At 28.6% G+C, this 19,553-nt stretch overlaps 2 protein-coding genes across 2 annotated transcripts; one reads left to right on the top strand and one right to left on the bottom strand.

The window, feature by feature from the left end:
- Positions 1-1,906: 1,906 nt before the first annotated feature.
- Positions 1,907-3,383, bottom strand: LOC112591831. Its single transcript, XM_025335769.1, has 4 exons — positions 3,342-3,383; positions 2,868-3,229; positions 2,335-2,783; positions 1,907-2,244 (listed from the first exon to the last, which is right to left on the bottom strand). Exons 1-4 carry the CDS (start codon positions 3,381-3,383, stop codon positions 1,907-1,909), a joined length of 1,191 nt encoding a protein of 396 aa, XP_025191554.1.
- Positions 3,384-8,690: 5,307 nt separating this feature from the next.
- Positions 8,691-9,879, top strand: LOC112591829. Its single transcript, XM_025335768.1, has 3 exons — positions 8,691-8,850; positions 8,966-9,113; positions 9,321-9,879. The coding sequence occupies exons 1-3, from the start codon at positions 8,691-8,693 to the stop codon at positions 9,877-9,879; spliced, it is 867 nt and encodes a 288-aa protein (XP_025191553.1).
- Positions 9,880-19,553: the final 9,674 nt, after the last annotated feature.

Below are 19,553 nucleotides of genomic sequence, written 5' to 3'. Positions count from 1 at the left end.
TTGAAGCAAAACGTACTATTTGCACAGTATACATTTTGTAAAAATGAACTATTTACTGTTTGAAACTAAACGTACTATTTGCTATAGATTCCATGATAAAAATTGAAAGAATGTTGTCAAAACGTACTAATTACATCAATTTTTTCAAAACGTACAATTTCCATCAATGATGCAAAATGAACTATTTCCCATGTTAATGGTATAGGACGGAGAATGTATGGATGCAAAACGTACTATTATCAAAAATTCTTTTTTTAATGTTAGATTTTATTAAATAAGATGGTTTTAATATATGATAAAAGTTTTTTGTTTAAAATATTATCAACATGGCAATCTAAATTACAAATTTATGAAGATATCTTCAAAAATAGTGAAGACTTTGAAAACGAAGAGCAAGAAAATCTATATGATGAAGATTACTACACTTTTTTATTCATAATGATATACTATTATTACTTTTCAAGTCTGAAAGTGTTCCTTAAAATATTTTATTTATCTTGTTTTAGTTTTTATTCATTAAAAGTTAATAAAAAAAAAGTTATATTAAATATATTTACTATACGTCTATACCTAACATGTATTCCTTTCACCACCTACATGATTAATAGATCCTACCAGTTTCCTATATGTTATATATTTTCTTAGCTTATAGAAATTTAATTGAAATTTATAAGTCTAATATAGCACTTAGTTGAGTTAAAGTATTTCAATTTCTCAGGTTAAAAATATATTAAATTATATTCATTATACAATTTAATTTATGGAAATAGAACGTTTTGATCCAATTCAAAATATAACATACTATATTTAAGTAAAAAAGATACATTTTAAAATACTTTTACCTACAGAAATGTATTTATTAGATTTTTATCTATTTTTAAAAATTTTAGCAACATTTATACATATATCAATTGTTTAATACACAGTAGAAAATGACCTCTCCTAAAAAATATATGTAAAATGCAAATAGTATGTTTTGCATTGTCGCCCCACAATTATTTTACAACTAATTTTAATGTAAATTTTTGTATTATTTTTACGAGATATTGTATTAACTAATAACTGGTATTGAGTATTAATTTTAACACAATTACACTTATACATATTTTATGATCAAGCATTTAATTTTTAAATCCTTAATATTACCTTTTTCACGTAAACATTTATCTATGTTCGCATAAGTAGCTCTTGATGGCTGTCTCCTCTGAGGGTATCGTAGCAAGTACAAACGAGATGCTTTTAATGTACTCCTTCCTACTTCATTAAAAACTGCCAACATATCGAAATATTCGTTTTTTGTTAAATATAGTAGGCATGTTTCAAATTAAAAAAAAAAACACTGCAAAGCTTTTTACAATTGTATAGCTTACCACAGAAAGCTGCTAATTGTCAGATAGACCTATCATACAGGTAAAAAGTTTAGGAGTATATAGTATATACCAAATAAGAGCGCACCGCGTTGGCGCATACAAATGAATCGCAGTGCGACGTCCGGACTCCCCTGGACGGGTCTGTTAGCTCTGTGGTTGGTCGCCGTATTCGGCTATGATCGGCGTCATCGACGATGTTACCGCCGTCGGCGACGCCGCCGTACATACGGGGAGTTGTAGTAAAAATGCGCTACCGCGTATTACATAGTAAAATAATAGACCTTTTTTTTGTTTTTTTTTAAAATATTGAACACACAAACGTTTTTACTACCGATACTACTGCAATTTTTATATTATATCAATAGGATAGGGTAGATTATAAAGAATAATATTTAATAGGACACATTTTGTTTTGTATTCTTACACTTTATCAAAATTACACAGTCAGTTTTTTACACATTGTCAAAGTTATTTACAAAAAATAAAAATAAATTTAAAAATAAAAAAAAATAAAAAAACACAAAATATATTTAATATTACTCATCATCGCTAGAGAATTCAGACTCCGAAGACGTATCGCCAACCGTCATTGTCAGACTTTCTGTTTCTGCAGACAACAAATCGTCTACTATAAAATCGATTTTGTAGAATTTTTCTTCCTCCGTCATAGTGTGTCTTATAAAATTTTTCCACATGTTCTCATCCACTCTTTCTATACCTTCCAATAAAAGTGTTTTGACGTCACTCAACTTGTAGCTGGTGTTGTTCTTTTTAACGTGATCTTTCACGTTAGCCCACGCCAATTCTATTGGATTTAACTCGCAATGATATGGAGGGAGTCTTAAAATTGTCCTGTTGTGTGTTTCAGCCAAATCTTCAATTAAATATTTGTCGTATTGTGGTCTTGGTGTTTTTACTATATCGAGTATTTAAGTGATCACCATAGGTCGATCGATTACTTCACCTTTTTCCTGTAGCCATTTTGTGATGTCTGCTTTTTTTTTTGTCGTGTTTGGAATTTTTTCTTTTTTTACAGAGTGATACAGGGCGTTATCCATTATAATGACACAATTTTCTTTAAGCCGTGGTATTATGTTTTTCATCCAGTCATAAAATGTATCACCATTCATTTCTCCGTGGTAGTCGGTCGTTTTTTTTGACTCAAAACATAATAGGCCACCTGGCACAAACCCATCTTCAGACCCAATGTGGAGAACAGTTAACCTCTTACCTTTGCCAGATGGGTTCTGAGACCCCGTCGTGAGACCTTGAAGAAATGCATCACGAGGTGATTTAATTGTTTTGTCTACCCACGTTTTGCTGGTACAGTCGCCTGCGTTGACCCAGGTTTCGTCAAGATAGTATAAATGCCTCCCTTCTTCACGATATTTACGAATATTTTGTAAATACCGTCTACGTCACAAAACAATTTCATCTTTTTCTATAAGGGCACTATTGCGATTGCGTTTTGTGTAAACGAAGTCCATGGATTTCAACAGACGATGTAAATTCATTCTGGAAATATCTGGCAAAGTGTCGTCGTCTTTAATAACTTGCAGTATTTTGTCCAATGTGGGTATAGTTTTATTAAACCAAAATGAATGAACATGAAAACGTACTGTGTTCATCTGTAAATCGTCAAACTTATCTTTGAATGATGTTCTTATGCGAGTTTTGCACGGAGAGGTGACAGTTTTGTTAGTATTATATTCGCTGATGACATTTGAAACTGTTCGTTGTCCGATGCCAAGTTGTTTCGATATATAAATCCGAGCTTCTCGAACAGTTAGGTTAGGATTTTTTCTTAATTCCATTTTATATGAATTTACAATCATGATGCGTTGACCTGATGAAATTGGCTGGAATAAAAAACAAAAAAAACTATGTTAAGTAATGTATAATATACAGACAAAACTATAATACGTATATAATAATGCATAATACATTATGTGTATATATTTTTTTACTAACCTTTCCCATAGGATTGTTTGTTAAAGGTGAAACATTTGCCATAGTGTCACGTGAAAATTAAACAACAAAAAAAATTCAATAAACAGCGAATGCGCACAAAAAACAAAAATACGTGTTACCGCTAAAGACCGTTAAAATGGTGTGACAATATAACACTCTGTATAAGCGGTTGACCCTGGTGGCGCTGGAACGCACGACGGTAGCGCTCTCTGACATGCGCGTGATATGACCGGTTTTTGTGCGCCGCCCGGTGCGCTCTTATTTGGTACAGACTATAGGTGTGTAAAACCGATAAATATACGTCCATATAGGTTACCTCATGCGTATCTGGAGGAAATAGAGAAACAAATAATATAGATGAAAAATGCAAGTATAATACGAGATTCTGTTTCACCATTCAATTTTCCGTTAGTTGTGGTAAAAAAGAAAAAAGACGCAGGAGGGGAACAGAAGTTTCAAGTATGTGTAGATTTTCGTAAATTAAATGAAGTTTCAGAAAATGAGGCTTATGGGCTACCAAATATCATAGAAATACTAGAATCATTAGGCTCATCTAAATACTTTTCGACTCTAGATCTTGCCAGTGGGTACCACCAAATCATAATAGATAAAGAGGACACACATAAAACGGCATTTTCAACAAAATCCGGGCATTATGAATTTTTACGTTTGCCATTTGGACTAAGTTCCGCGCCTGCCACTTTTACTAGAGCTATGAAATCAATTTTAATGGGTTTAGAGGAATTATGTACAGCGTATCTCGATGACATTGTAGTCCATTGGTCAAGTTTGAAAGATCATCAAAATAAATTAGAGCAGGATTTTACACGATTACGATTACATAAATTAAAATTACAACCAAACAAATGCGCATTTTTACGTAAAGAAGTTTTATATCTGAGACACGTGATCAGCGAAAACGGCGTTAAACCAGATCCGAATAAGTTATCATGCATCAAAGAATATCTGAGACCGTTAAACGAGAAAGGCATAAAACCTTTCTTAGGTTTATTGAATTATTACCGCTGTTTCGTGGATAACTTTGCCAGGATAGCAAAACCTCTTACAAATTTGTTAAAGAAAAACACGCCATTTGTATGGACAGATTTGTGTGAAAATGCATTTCAGGAATTAAAAAACGGGTTAATGAACCCGCCTCTATTAATCTATCCTAATTGGGAAAATAACAGGGCAGAAAAGCTCACAGAATTAGATTTGCGTTCCAAGGGTCAATTGCAGAAATGGATCTTATAAGACAGGTATATTTAATAATCATAATTTTATATTTTGATCATACATTAATATTTGTATTAAATAATTTTACATTTAAATTATTAAAAAGTTTAAATTTATTTTTATAAATACATATGCAACATACATATTACATATACATTACATACCTATACAAAATAATATAATAAAATAAAAAAAAAAATAATTAATACTATTGTACAATTATTTTAATTTTACATTACAATTAAAAACTAATTATGGGTAAATATTTTATACAGCAATATATATCAGTTCTTTATGAATTAAATAATAAAAAGACTGAGCTGAAAGGTATTTCAGGTGATAACGAGGCATTGGAAAATGAAAATAAGTTATTACCAGTGAGATTGTAAGTAACCTAAAATCTTTATTTAATTTTGTATTGTAAAAACTATACATACTAATTATAATAAAATATTTGTAGGACACATTAAAAGCAAAAATTAATTTTTCAAATGAAAAAGTTGTAAGTATTTAAAAATTACAAAAAAAGAAATATTATACTAAAATTAAAGCTATTAACAAATAAAAAAATAACGACGTTTTAAATGTTTTACAGAAAAAACTTCAATCGGTAAATCAAGAGTATAAGGTTAAATTGGTAGGTTTTAATTTCTGAATAACTCAAGTATTAAAAAGTATGCTTATTATAATATTTTTATAGGCAACACTTGAACAAAAATTAGTTGGCTTGGAATTGGAAAAAGGTCAAACTAATGTTAAAAATATTGATGATCCAAATGAATCGGTAGTCCCATTATTATTTAACACAAAAATGTACTTTAAATTCTTATGAAATTAAAATTTTTTAAATTTTAGAAACGTTATGTTGAAAAACATGAGTTGCTGCGCATACAAACTAAAATTGATTTTTTAGAAAAGTTAGTGTGTGCAAAACTAGGTAAAATTAGTTTGGAAGAAAAATCTGAGTGTAGTGATATAAGTTTTGTCTTAGTAAATAAGGAACTTAGTTAAATAATGCATTTTTACAAACATGTTATTAATAATTTAACACAGTAAAAAAATATGTAACCTAAAAAAATATTATAATGTTGATGGTAGGAATGTAAAGAATGGTTGGTGTCCAAAACACTCTTCTTTATTGATATATTATTATCCCTAAATTTGAAGGACCTTATTAGAAAGGCAAAGTCAAGATTTGTTTATTGGCAAGGTGGTGATAAGGTATACAGAAATTACCTGAATTATAATAAATACATTTTCAATAAAATATGTATTACATTTTGAATTATAGAACAATCCATGGTGTCCTGTGATTGACCGTAAAAAAGGGAAATTAACATATTTTCAAATTCCAAAATGCTGGCCACAAAATTGGGAATAACATCTTTATTAATCATTATAATAAATAAATATTAATACATATATTCTAAAAAGTATTTTATTTAATTTAGATTGTGAACTGATTAATATCATATCTGATATTTAGGGTAAGTAGTAAGTAATTTATAATTTAAATAGTGTTATTTTGAGGTATTCTTTTTATAGTATAATTACTATAATTTATATAGTTCTGTATTTTTGAGAGTATAGACTATATTTATTCAAAAAACTAAACAAATATTAGTATTAACTTAACGGATTGCATTAGCAAAGTATTAGTGTAAATGTAAAATACATTTCGAAATCAAATAAATAAAGCCATAATTCCAAAAGCATTAAGTACATATATTACTTAAACTGAAAAAGAATGCATGTATTATTATTGTACCTCAAAAATAACATGGATGAATGAGGTATTTTTTTCAAGTGTAGAAGGTAGAATGTAAAACCATTTATAGGTAATAAATTATTATATAATATGCTTAAATACTCATTTTATAATATTTTTTTAATTTTAATTTTGAATATTAAGTGAAATATTTTGTAACATTAAAGGTAGGTATTTTATTCACAAGTATTAATACTAATAGGAAAAAGTTATACATACAATCTAGATAAATATTAAAAATACCTAACTAAAAACTTTTTTTCATAAAATATTAATTTGTTATAAATTAAGTTAAGTACCAACATTCATCTATTCAACTATTTAGATTAGAAATACTTTATCACTACAACACTACATTAAAATAATATAATTAATTAAAAAAAAAATAAATAAACTAGAAATAACTATAACAACAACTATAAATTAATTTTACTTGATTTTACAAAATGTTCAATGATGACGACATATTGATTTTTGAATTTTAATAATTCCATTAATACATTCATAGTTATTTCAAATATTAAAATTGATATCCTGAAAAATAATTTAAACCTTTTTTTAGCCTGATGTGTACCGGCGCGTTAATTACGTGGGTAAAAGGAAGTCAGGACGTTGCGAAAGAATTAGACGGTTAAAATAATAGATTCTAAGATAGGTTTATTATTATAGAATTACGATTTACTTATAAACTTAAAAAGATGCTTAATTTAATACATAGACTTTCTGATTAATCATATGAGGTTCTGCTTGAGTGCGTCTCGCGTAACGACTGCCGGAGCGGTCGTGACCAGGGAGCCTCTCTGTGCAACGGCCAAAGTAGGAATTGCTGAATCGGCAGATTCCTGGTGGCGCGTCCGGTCCCGTAGTCACGTACGCCACTATACATATCATATTACTAAATAACTATATGCTACGCTTACATATAACAAGCCTATTTTTAGATAATAAAATTAAATGAATAGTATTTAAATAATTAACTTACATTTTAGAACGTTGATGTTGGTATTATTTGTACTTAGTGTAATAGATATTCATTTGCACAAAAATAATTAATTGTGAAAATAGAATACGTAAATGTTTACATATTTAATCTCCATACATGTGATGTTTGGAACACAACAATTAATTCAATAAAAATGTATCAATTAGTTATCAATCATATTCTGTATTCTTAGTCCTATACTAAGTCCTACGACCTGATTTTAGACCACTTGTGTATTATACAACATTGTCACAATTCAACATTAATGTATAAACACTCATTAAATTGCTTGGCATACAATGCATTAAAAATGGTTTCATGTTTCATGTTCAGTTGAATTGTCTGTAAGGTTTTTTTTTAAGACTACGTAAGTAGGTAATCAACATGAGAAAAATAAATGGCATATTGAATCTTTCATACGATCCAAAGATTTCAAAGATATGAAAAAAAACAAACCGTGGTATTAACCAAGTGTTAGATTCTTGTTATAAAAATAAAATTGAAAAAAATAGAAATAAATTAAAGCCAATAATTTCTTCACTTCTATTTTGTGCAATACATAATTTACCGATTCGAGGAGATACAGACAACACTGCAGTATTTAATAACTTATTAAAATTCAGAGTTGATGCTGGTGATTTGACTTTAAAAACTCATTTAGAAAAATCCGATAAATATGCATTGTACATATCACACCGTGTGCAAAATGAATTATTAGAATGTTTATCTTCTAAATTAAGATCTATGATTACCAATGAAGCTATCCAAGCATTTTAATTCTCATTAATTGTTGATGAAACGGCTGACATCAATGGTACTGAGCAGTTATCAATTTGTTTAAGATATCTGTATAATAAAAATGTATATGAAGAATTTTTAGGGTTTTTTCCCTTACAAGAGTTTGATGCCTCATTTATTACTCAAATAATATTAGAAGCATGTACTAACCTAAATATTGATATGAATAAATGTGTTGGACAGGGGTACGACGGATGTGCTACGATGGCTGGCCATATATCTGGAGTGCAAAAAAGAATTAATAATGTGTATCCCATGGCTAATTTTTTCCATTGCGCTAGTCATCGTTTGAATTTGGTAATAAATGATTTGAATTATCTTGCCGAAGTTAGAAATTGTGTAGGGAAAATAAAAGAAGTTAATACATTTGTTAAGGTACGGTTTCCCTGCAGCGTCCAGACGCGGCGTCCGGACGCGGCGTCTGACGCCGAGACCTTAGATTATGTATTTTGTGTGTGACTGGTTTCGCTACTCGCGTTTGACGCGGCGCGTCTATTCGTTTGACGCGGCGTCCGGCGTCAGTACCGGTCCGGACCAGTGTTGCGTCAAGACGCCCGGCGTCAACATGTCAAAAAAATTTTCATTTTCCTCGACAGAGGACGAAGCTTTGATTACACTTGTGGAAAATAACAAATGTATTTACGATAGTAGCCATAAACAACATAAAGACAATTATGTTAAGGATAATATTTGGAAAAATATATCCGGAGAAGTAGGAAGATCAAGTACGTATTGAAAATATAATTCTTAAGTATTTATAGTTTATAGTAGTAACTAACATACAAACTTTATTTTAATATTAATTATTTATTCGTTGTCCTCCTTCCACCTATTGTATAGTCGATGACTGTAGAAAACGCTGGAAAAATATAAGAGACACGTACTTGAAACAGAAAAAGAAACTTCCGACAGGATCAGCAGCTCCACATAAAAAACCTCGATATACAATGAATTTATCATTTTTGGACACCGTTGAATACGAAAGAAGGTATGCTCGTACTTAAAAGTTATATTATGTTATAAAATTGATTCATAATAGTTATATAAGAAATTACATAGGTGGATCTACGGGTGTGCCAATAAGGCACATCCTAATGTAAACCAAAAAAACTAATTAATAATAATATATAAAATTATATAAATGTATTATCATAACATTATAGTTAATATTATATTTGAATTATTTTGACTTCAGTACTATAACAAATATGGGCATAAATGATGCTGATACGTCAAATGCGTCTACTACAGACGAAATTGAACCTGAAGTCCAACAAATCATACAAAACGATGAAGAACAAACAGAAAATATTGTGTCCGATTTGCCATCAAGTTCATATGCTGGAAAACGTATTCGGTCAAAAGACGATAAGATTTCTGTCATTTTAGCAAAACGATCAAAGGAAACGAAGGATACCATACTATGCATTCAAGAACAAAATAAACTGTTAGCTACAAGCATGAAAAACCTGTGTGAAGAGGATGAAATTGATATATTTTTTAAAAGTATTGCAATGACGGTTAAAAAAATGCCACAGCAAGCGATCAAAGAAGCAAAACTTAAGACACTTACGTTGATCACTGAAATAGATGACAAATATTCAACTCGTCCAACACTACCGTATCAAATACCACCAGATTATAACAATATGTACCAACGCCAATTGAGTTCACCAGCCAGCTCATACAGTACCTCAACATCAACATCACAAGGGTTTTTGCCGTTCAACTATGGTGACGAGTCTAATGGTTAACCTTTAAAATTTTTTTTTTTAATTTTAAATAGTTGGTGCTTACAATAAGTTTATTTGTATAACAGTTACTTTTTATTTATTTTTATTTACTTTTGTTATATTTTAAAATTCACTTGTTTTTATTCAATATTGTTTGTTGATTTTATTTAGAAACAATAAATTAACCAAAATTCTGGTTTAAATTAAAATATATTTTGTTGTTATTTTAAAGAAGTTATATTACTACTATAAGGTACTATAGATAGTATATTAGATTTATAGCTTATTTTGTAGCTCTATAGTATATTCGCTATCGAATTAATATCGTTTGAAATAATCAAATATAAATACGTCTATTAATATAAAAATGAGAATTAACATCAAACGAAATAGTATATTATTTAGTTTATAGGATATTAAGACGGTTTTTCTGAATATAAATAGGTACAGACTACAGAATATAATATGTTATATGTAGAAATTAGAATCATAAATAATAATAATAAAACACATTTTTCGTGGGTAAACACAAACATATTTATTACAAGTTTGTATTAATAATTAAGTATAATAAATAATAATAATGACAATATAAAATATAATATGGGTGAATAATAATACTATGAAACTATAAATTAAATTTCATGTTTGCCACGTTGCAGCTCCTTCGTTAACAAAGTACTCTTTAAAAATGTCTCTCACTGCGACGCCTTCTGTACTTAAAAATCCACTTTCTTTGGCCAAAGACGTCATGTTAGCATTAAGAGGTTCTTCTGAATCCAATTGATAAAATACCTTTCCATTGTTTTCTAAATATGCGTCTCGTAACATATTATGTAAACAACATGCTACGATTATCAAGTCATCACACGTTGTTGTATTTATATTAATGGGTTGAAAAAATATTCTGAATACTTAATAGTCCGAAAGCATTCTCCGTAACTCGTCGAGCACGGCTGAGTCGATAATTGAATATTGTTTTTTTACTGTCTCCTTTAGCTGACTTTTGTGAAAAGGGTCTTAAAATATGTTTGTGCAGTCTGAAAGCCTGATCACCAAGTATGACGTGTGGAACTTTTATGTCAGTACCAGGAAGTGCACAATCCGCAGGGAATCCAAATGTACAATTCAATATTTGTTGTCCCATATTGGATTTCAAAAAAACTCCACTATCCCCTTCTCTCCCAAACGATCCGACATCAATAGCTATAAATTTATAGTTTGCGTCCACCATAGCCAACAAAACGACAGAAAAATATTCTTTATAATTAAAAAATAAAGAACCTGAATTACTTGGACATTGGATTCTAACGTGCTTTCCGTCAATAGCGAGTATACAATTAGGAAAGTTCCACTTCTGATAAAATTCATCTGCTTTAGTCTTGAAGTCAACTTTACACGGGTCAGGCAAAAATAATGGCATTAATTTTTGTTTCATAATTGCTAAAGTTTCTCTCACTATTATGCTAATATAACTGTGGGAAATACGAAAAGAAAATGCCAAAGATCGGAAGGATTCTCCTGTTGCTAGAAACCTAAAAAAAAAAAATAAATAAATTGGAATATATAACTGGTATACTTATGAAAATAACCTATTTAAGCTAATTAAACTGATTAAATTTTTTTTTAATATAATTTTTTTACAAAAATAATTAATATTAAAATATTTTAGTTTCTGAGCATGAATGTAATAATGTATTGTGTCTGTCACCTCCACTTGGGGCATTAATTTACGATTTTAGTTATTTTTTTGTTACTGAATAATACTATTTGTAGGTCTAGAAAGTTTTTAAGTATTATGATATATTTTAAACACAGAATGATATTTTCAAAAAAAATTAATTTAACCTACTCTATTACTAATAGAAAAAAAAAATCATTTGAATAGGAATAATACCTATCATATAATATACTTAATAGGTTGTGTATGCTAACAGAGTGTCTTTGCTCAGAATCGTTTTTCGTATACAATGATTTTATATCATTGAATTCAAATGTACCCATCATCATCGACTTCATACAGGATTGTAAAATAGTTAACTATTTTGTATAATCACCAATATTTGTAAATATATTGTTTATACATTTTAAGATTTATAAAATAGTTTATTAGGTTAGGTACTAATCAATACATTTTTTTAAATCGTCGTCTAATTTATTATATTTTTATTAAAAATAAATATCAAATTTTACCTTAAAGTAAGTGCTAGTTTTTCCTCTGGAGATATTGGCTCAGGTACACGTAATGTCGGTTTCTTTGTTATTTCTTCTTGAACCAAAGATAAAATAAAATTGAACTGTTTACGATTTAAACGAAGAAATTCCCGAAATTTTTCATCGTCGTTAATAAGATGTCCACCAATCAAATTTTTAAAGAATCCTTCAGAGTTCCTCGTGGAAAATAAACTGTTAAAATGTTTTCTTTCTTTTGGAATAATGTTCATTAGTAACTCATTTTCCATTTCTTCATCACGAAGTAACAACTCACAAATAATATTATTATTATTAATAATACTGTTCAAAATTAAATTTTGATTCATTTTGAAAAAATAAAAAATCAGAACTTATATGTGGAAACACGTGCGGAAGAGACAACGATCGCAGTGGTTATGATTTAATTTTGTAAAATCAAACTAAAAGAGTGGGATAAAATAATAAAATCTATGGCGTCCGACGCTACAGAGAAAACAGGGTAAACGCTGCGTCCAGACGCGGCGTTCTATCACGTCTAGACGCCGCGTCTGGACGCTGCAGGGAAACCGTACCTTTAGAGATAGTGCACTTCGTAGAAATATTGTAGGGAATAATTTGCCAAAATTATGCGAAACAAGGTTTGTTGAAAAACATAAATGTATCAGAAAATTTAAGGACCAATATGTTACTATTGTTGAAGGCTTGGAAGAAATATCAAAATCTAATAATTTTAACAGCAAAACTAGACAGCGTTGCTAATGAAATACTTAATGCAATCACTACTCCAACATTTGTTGTAACGTTATTAATCATGGCAAAATATTCTGCAAAATTTGAAACTGTATCAACAGTTCTTCAAAGGATAGATGTTGACCTGCAAGAAGCTACAAAACATATTCAAGACCTATTATCAATGTTAAAAATAGACCGTAATAAATGTGAGAATATATTTAATTCAATATTTAATGAAGTAAAATTAGTTGTTTCTAAAATAGATCTTGAGTTAAAGTTATCACGGCGTAAAACTATCCAACTAACGATGTGGAGGTATATTTTAGACAATCTTTATTTATACCATAATTAGAATCAGTTATAATGTCTCTCAAAGATAGATTTTCAGATGAAAAATTAAAAATATTTACATTATACAACCTACACCCAAAAAAAATGAAACTAATGAGCGACCAACAATTTGCAGAAAGTGTTGAATTTATTTGTACACTTTATGGTTCACTTCTAGATAATTTTAAAGAGCAAACACTGTCATGGTATAATCTATGGAAAAAGAAAGAAGTTGAACCCACCATGAAATTAATTGATATTCTCGATTACGCCACATATTACCCAGCGGTATGCCAAGCAATACAAATTTCAATTACTTTACCTGTAACTTCCTGCTCAGTAGAAAGATCGTTTAGGTAAAGTTTTTAAATAAATATTTTTACAAATTTTATTCTGTGTGTAAATTCATATTTAACAATAACTTTTTTATTATGTTTCAGCACTTTACGCCGTTTAAAGACATGGGTTAGAAATAGGATGGAAAACGAAAGACTGAGTAGCTTAGGGTTAATTAATATACACCGCCAAAGGTATGATAATGAAAATTTTTTTAATCAAAAAATTGATTTATTTGCTTCTAACAAAAGGAGATTATCATTACTTTTTGAGTAAAATGTAATATGATGTAACATGTAATCAGTGGTGTAGTGGAGCGTATACGCGGGTATACGGCGTATAACGACTTCTCCAGTTTTTGGTTGATGCGTATACTTATAATATAATTTGTGATACGCAAGTATACGGGTATACTATATAGTTATAATAAGTATAATATAAACAATAACCAGTAACCAATAATACTAAATATATTTCCTTGTTATCACGTTTATTAGGAACGGTTATTATTTATACATTTTACACATCTATTTTTAACTTCATTGCATGGATCTATATTTATTAAACATACATATATATATATTACATCTAAAATTATAAGCTTATCGATAACGATCGCCGACGGACGCCGAGACGTACGGTCATATGCATTACTGAAAATAATTTTGTCATTAAATATTATATCGTGTACGCTGTGTCACTGTACAGTTTACCATAATATAACAATAATTAATAATAAAACATTGTAGTTTGTATTTGTTAACTATTTTTATTTTATACCGAACTCGCTTTGAAGAAAATGTCTTTATTCTTAAATTTTTAAATTATTTATTGGTTATAACTTATTAGTTATTAATTTATTATTATTTATTTCGTTTCACTAACTTATTTAAAACAATTACAATGGACAAATTTATTATTCGAATTACAAAGGTAAGTCAATAAAATATAAAATACATACGTACAGTTAATATAATATTTTAAAGTTAGGTACATATTTAATTTACAAAATTAGTAAGTAATTAGTAGGTAGGTATATTTATTTACTTTTTTCTTATTATAGGGAAAAACACAACTTGATTCAAATTCTGATCCAGATGATCCGGCTCCTATTGCTAAAAATGAGTCCTCTCCCCCGACTAAAAAATTAAAATTGGTATGTAATTCTTTTTTTATGGTATATAATATAGGTAGTATAAGATGTGGCATAACTGAGCAAGGGGGTATATATGAATTAATTAAATACAATTATACAACTAATTGTAGTGATAAATTAAGTTATATTTTAACTATGAAAAATAAAAATGTACTTTGGATATTTCTTTAAGAGATTGAAAACAATAATAATAAGTAATAACTAAATTAAAATATTGTTTTTTTTTCAAATGAGATACCTACTACAGTAATTGAAAAATATATTGAAATCTGTATTTCATGGTACAAATAAATATTTCACACTGGGTCTATACTCTATTTTAATTGGTTTTTATAACAAACTCAATAAATATTGTGTTTTATATTTTATATTTTCAATCTACAATATACTTGTTTAATTATTTTAGAAAATGTCTTCTATTGAATCAACTGACTTAAATCAACTAACAAATTCTACTCCTGAGGATACATTAATCCAGGTAAAGCTTATCACATTTTAAACTTATATAATTTAATTTAAATAATAATTCATACTATAACTATATTTAAGGTACCTACCTCTATAATTTAAGATAAAATAGTTTTGATTTACCAAAAAAAAAAAAAAATTAAAATTAAATTTATGAATAACGATTAAGGCATTCCTAACCATTAACATTTAATCGTTTTTATGTAAACTAATTTTAATAAATAATTTTATTAATTTGTTTTTTGTATACCGCCAAGTATCCAAATAAATAGGACATAAGGATTTTTCACAGTAAAAATGTATTATGTAATATGAAGCATTTTTTATGGTAATTAAGTTATTTTTACTTATATTATACGCATTACATAGTAATATATTATAATACACCTACTAATAGGTATTACTTATGTATTATACTACAGTGTTTTAATGCTTTAAATTAATTTTTTTTTTTATATTGCTTATTATTAGCAATTGCTATTGCCTTCTATAATATTGCATATTTGCACAAATATTTGATGTATATATTTATTATTTAAACACACACACACACAAGTATTTTTATGAGTTTAAGCATTTTAACAAAATTGTTGTAGCATGTGAACTGCATTATTGATACATTTAAAATTAAATCCTTATTGTTTACCGATCATTTTTTGTATTACAAATATAAAGTTCTAATAAGACAAAAACTATTTGATTTTTAGACAAAAGAACAGTGACCATCAGTTTGGTCATTTGATCAGTGGATGGAAAAGAAAGAAAAATATCCATGGCTGTTTTGTTCAATGCACAAAATTGGTTGTATTTATTGTAAAGAAGTTGGAACTTTGAAAACGTTTAAGAAACAAGGCGTTGAAATATCAAAAGAATGGAGTACTTGTAATGTTGATTGTGGCAGTCATCCAAATAAAAAAAATAAATTATCAAATTTAAGAAATAAAATTAAAAGACATGTTGAATCTCAAGCTCATGAATATGCATTAACAATAAAAAAAGATAAAGAATCACAGAGATTAGTTAAGAACATGGAAGCTGAATGTTTTAAAAATGAGAAATCTACTGAATATGTATTTCGAACTGCATACTTTATCTCTAAATACAATAGGCCATATGATGATCATCAAAAGCTAATTGAGCTTCAAAAGGCTAATGGTGTACATTTAGGATCTACACTGCATTCGAGATATTCAAGTACTAGTATTGTAAGCCATATTGCCTCTAAAATGAGAGAACGAATAGTGAAAAACATAATAGATAATGGGTCGAAGTTAGCTGTGTTAATTGATGAATCCACTACTTTAAGTTCAGCAACTAGTATGATAGTTTACATAAAAACATCTATTTCTAATGAAGAACCTATATTTATATTTTTGGATCTCATTGAACTTATTACTCAAAATGCAGAAAATATTGTAAATCAATTATTGAAATGTCTTCATGCATGTGGATTTAATGACAATTTTCTAAGAGAAAATTGGATTTCCTTTGTTAGTGATGGTGCTAGCGTGTTATTTGGAAAAAAAAATGGTGTTGCAAAACGTTTGAAAGATATTTACCCTCTCATATTCTCCTGGCATTGTCTAAATCATAGACTAGAATTAGCTGTTAATGATTCTATCAATGATATCACATCAACAAATCATTTTAAAGCATTTTTAGATAGCTTATATGCATTGTACAATAGATCTCCCAAGAATCAAAATGAGTTGAAAATAGCATGTGCAGAATTAGATGTTTTGTTTTTAAAAATAGGTCGAGTATTAACTGTTCGCTGGGTTGCCAGTAGTTTCCGAGCAGTCCAAGTTATTTGGAAAACTTATCCTGCTTTATATAAACATTTAAGTACAGCTTCAAAAGATGATTCCAGAGATTCAAAGACAAGATCCAAGTATTTAGGATTATGTAAACGTTTAGAAAGTATTGAATTTGTATTGGATTTAGCATTGATGTGTGATGTCCTCTGGGAGTTATCAAACTTGTCTAAAGAATTACAAAGTCATAAAGCAACAATGGTGTTTGCTGATCAAATTATCAAAAGAACTATACGAGTTATAGAATCGTTCAAAACAAAGGACGGAGAGTATACATCTGAAGCTAAAAAAACAAAAACAAATATGGTTTTTAAAAACATAACATTATTTGATAACCAAAAACTAAGACAAATCAACCAAAATCAATTTTTAAGTAGTGTTTGTAATAATCTTCAAATGCGTTTACTTGAATATAATAATGAAGATTCAAAAATAATATGTGATATACAAATATTAAATAAATGTACATGGCCCAAAGATGTTAATATAAGATTTGGCGAAGAAAAAGTAAAATATTTAACTCAGCGATTTTTGATTAATACAGATACTGCTATTCGGGGCATGAGAAAATTTGTTGACAGCAATACCATTGTGATAAATGAAGAATTAATAGAATTAGATGTGCTTATAAAAACTTTACCAGTATCTACTGCTGAGTGTGAGAGAGGTTTTAGTCTTATGAATTTAATATGTTCTGATCTCAGATCTAGGTTAACAATACAGAATATTTCTAACCTTATGTTTATAAATGTTAATGGGCCACCGCTTTCTCAGTGGAATCCAACAGATTATGTAAAATCATGGCTATTCAAACATAGGTCTGCAGATGATAATAGATCAAGAAAAGTGGCTCTTCCAAATCTGGAGAAAAAGGATTCTCTATGGAAAATTTTGTAATTGGTACAGATTTAAATACATTAAAATATAAATATAACAACTAATCTACAAAAAATTATGTTTTCATTTATTTTTAATTACTTAAAGTTGTGATATCTAATTTATATACTATTGAGTATACTTTTAAGACTATAAATATTAATAAATATTTAGGTTTTTGAACTTAAAAAGAAGTGGGGAGAGGGTAAGATATTAACATAGGTAATCATAAAAAATTAAAATGTATATTTATATATTTTAGGAGTAGGAGAGTAGGATTGTAAACTATAGAGGCTCAATTGCGGTAAGGTAGTAATAAAGACTTTATTAGTGTATGTGATTATAAATAGGTATACAATTAATAATAATGTAGCATATATGGGGGGTGTGGGGGGCTTCGCCCCCCACGTTTACATATCAAGCCCATTTAAGCGTATACACAATAAAAAAATTACGACTACATCACTGCATGTAATGATGTAATATGTAAATTCAAATCAAATAAAGTTGTTTTTTGTTTAAACTTTATTATGTTTTTTATGAATATTAGAACTAATAGTGTAATTTTATATTAACTTAAATTAGTTTTGATTTTTAAAAAAAATATTAACGATACTATTTTAAAGTATGAGTAGATGAAAGATGTAGTGATAAATCTTCCTATAAATATTTAGGTAGGTACTTGCAATATTTTGCCCCCTCTGAGCTACATTGCTGCGGGCGTCCCTGGATAAATGTCATCTTCTCCTGTACATAAAGGTATTAGCTTAAATGCTTCTTCTAATCTTATGGTAACCATTTTCTTAACACGCGGTTTCTTTTCAAATGTTAACGCTATATGCTGAAAACTATCTGTAACCTTGCTACGTGTAACTTTTTTACTGTTTAGGCTTAAACTTCTATTTAAGCTGGGCTTTAAATTCAGGCTAGGGCTAGGGACTTCACTTGGGCTAGGGCGTTTACTAGGGCTTCCTAAATCAATTAACTGTTGAGTTTTGTTCAATATTTCCAAACTAAAATCTATAGACGTCTTGTTCGATGGATTAGCTACTTCCAAAGGAGATGTACCTGTGTTCTCCATAAATTACCTTCACACTCATTTGATACGTTTTAAATTAACAATAATAATATAGCCTTTAATAATTCTCAATAATATATGCCCTTTAAATAAATTCACAATAATCTCAATAATATATTCACAATAATAATTCTCAATAAAATATGCCATTTAATAAATTCACAATAATAATTCAAATAACTCAATATGCCCTCAAAATAATATAATAATCACAATATCTCAACATAATATACCCTTTAATAATAATAAAATTCAATAATATGTCCTCAAAAAAAAATTTACGACCTACTTAATATATATTCAGTTTCTTAAATGATACTTCTTAGGTTTTATACTTTTGTAACATATTGTGTAATAAATTAATTAACTGTTCACTTACAATAATGCCATGTTCTGTGATGTTGTCATCTTGTCTGATATACTGCAACGTTGTTGTTGGTTTTCTCTTCTGGAGTTATCAGCGAAGAAAAGTGATCAAGTCTTTCTTGTTGATGATAGCCTTTGACAGTTGCCACCTTGAAAAGTGAATCTTACCGACTGCGCCAAAATTGTTGCGTGCCAATATCAGATCCAGACTCAAGGTGTTATTTAAATGAAATTTACAACTCAACAATAATCATTATCAACAATAATGTGTTTATTACGTATAAACAAAGTACATGTAACTGATACAAAAAGTGGCTGAGTGTCGTGAAATTGCTCAGGTCTTCGT

This window comes from Melanaphis sacchari, unplaced genomic scaffold (assembly GCF_002803265.2).
Source record: "Melanaphis sacchari strain LSU unplaced genomic scaffold, SCAv2.0 Contig143_pilon_pilon, whole genome shotgun sequence".
Classification (NCBI taxonomy): domain Eukaryota; kingdom Metazoa; phylum Arthropoda; class Insecta; order Hemiptera; family Aphididae; genus Melanaphis; species Melanaphis sacchari.
Note: the sequence above shows the minus strand (reverse complement) of the source record. Positions and strands in the feature narration are given on the sequence as shown.

What these genes read in the sequence shown, in the direction of transcription:
- LOC112591829 (XM_025335768.1), top strand. Translation starts at nt 8,691, where the DNA reads ATGTCAAAAAAATTTTCATTTTCCTCGACAGAGGACGAAGCTTTGATT. An exon ending in CGGAGAAGTAGGAAGATCAA is followed by an intron (nt 8,851 to 8,965) that starts GTACGTATTGAA and finishes CCTATTGTATAG; the next exon opens with TCGATGACTGTAGAAAACGC. An exon ending in ACCGTTGAATACGAAAGAAG is followed by an intron (nt 9,114 to 9,320) that starts GTATGCTCGTAC and finishes TTTTGACTTCAG; the next exon opens with TACTATAACAAATATGGGCA.
- LOC112591831 (XM_025335769.1), bottom strand. Translation starts at nt 3,383, where the DNA reads ATGGCAAATGTTTCACCTTTAACAAACAATCCTATGGGAAAG. An exon ending in AGAATGAATTTACATCGTCT is followed by an intron (nt 2,784 to 2,867) that starts GTTGAAATCCAT and finishes TTTGTGACGTAG; the next exon opens with ACGGTATTTACAAAATATTC. An exon ending in AAAATGGCTACAGGAAAAAG is followed by an intron (nt 2,245 to 2,334) that starts GTGAAGTAATCG and finishes ATTTAATTGAAG; the next exon opens with ATTTGGCTGAAACACACAAC.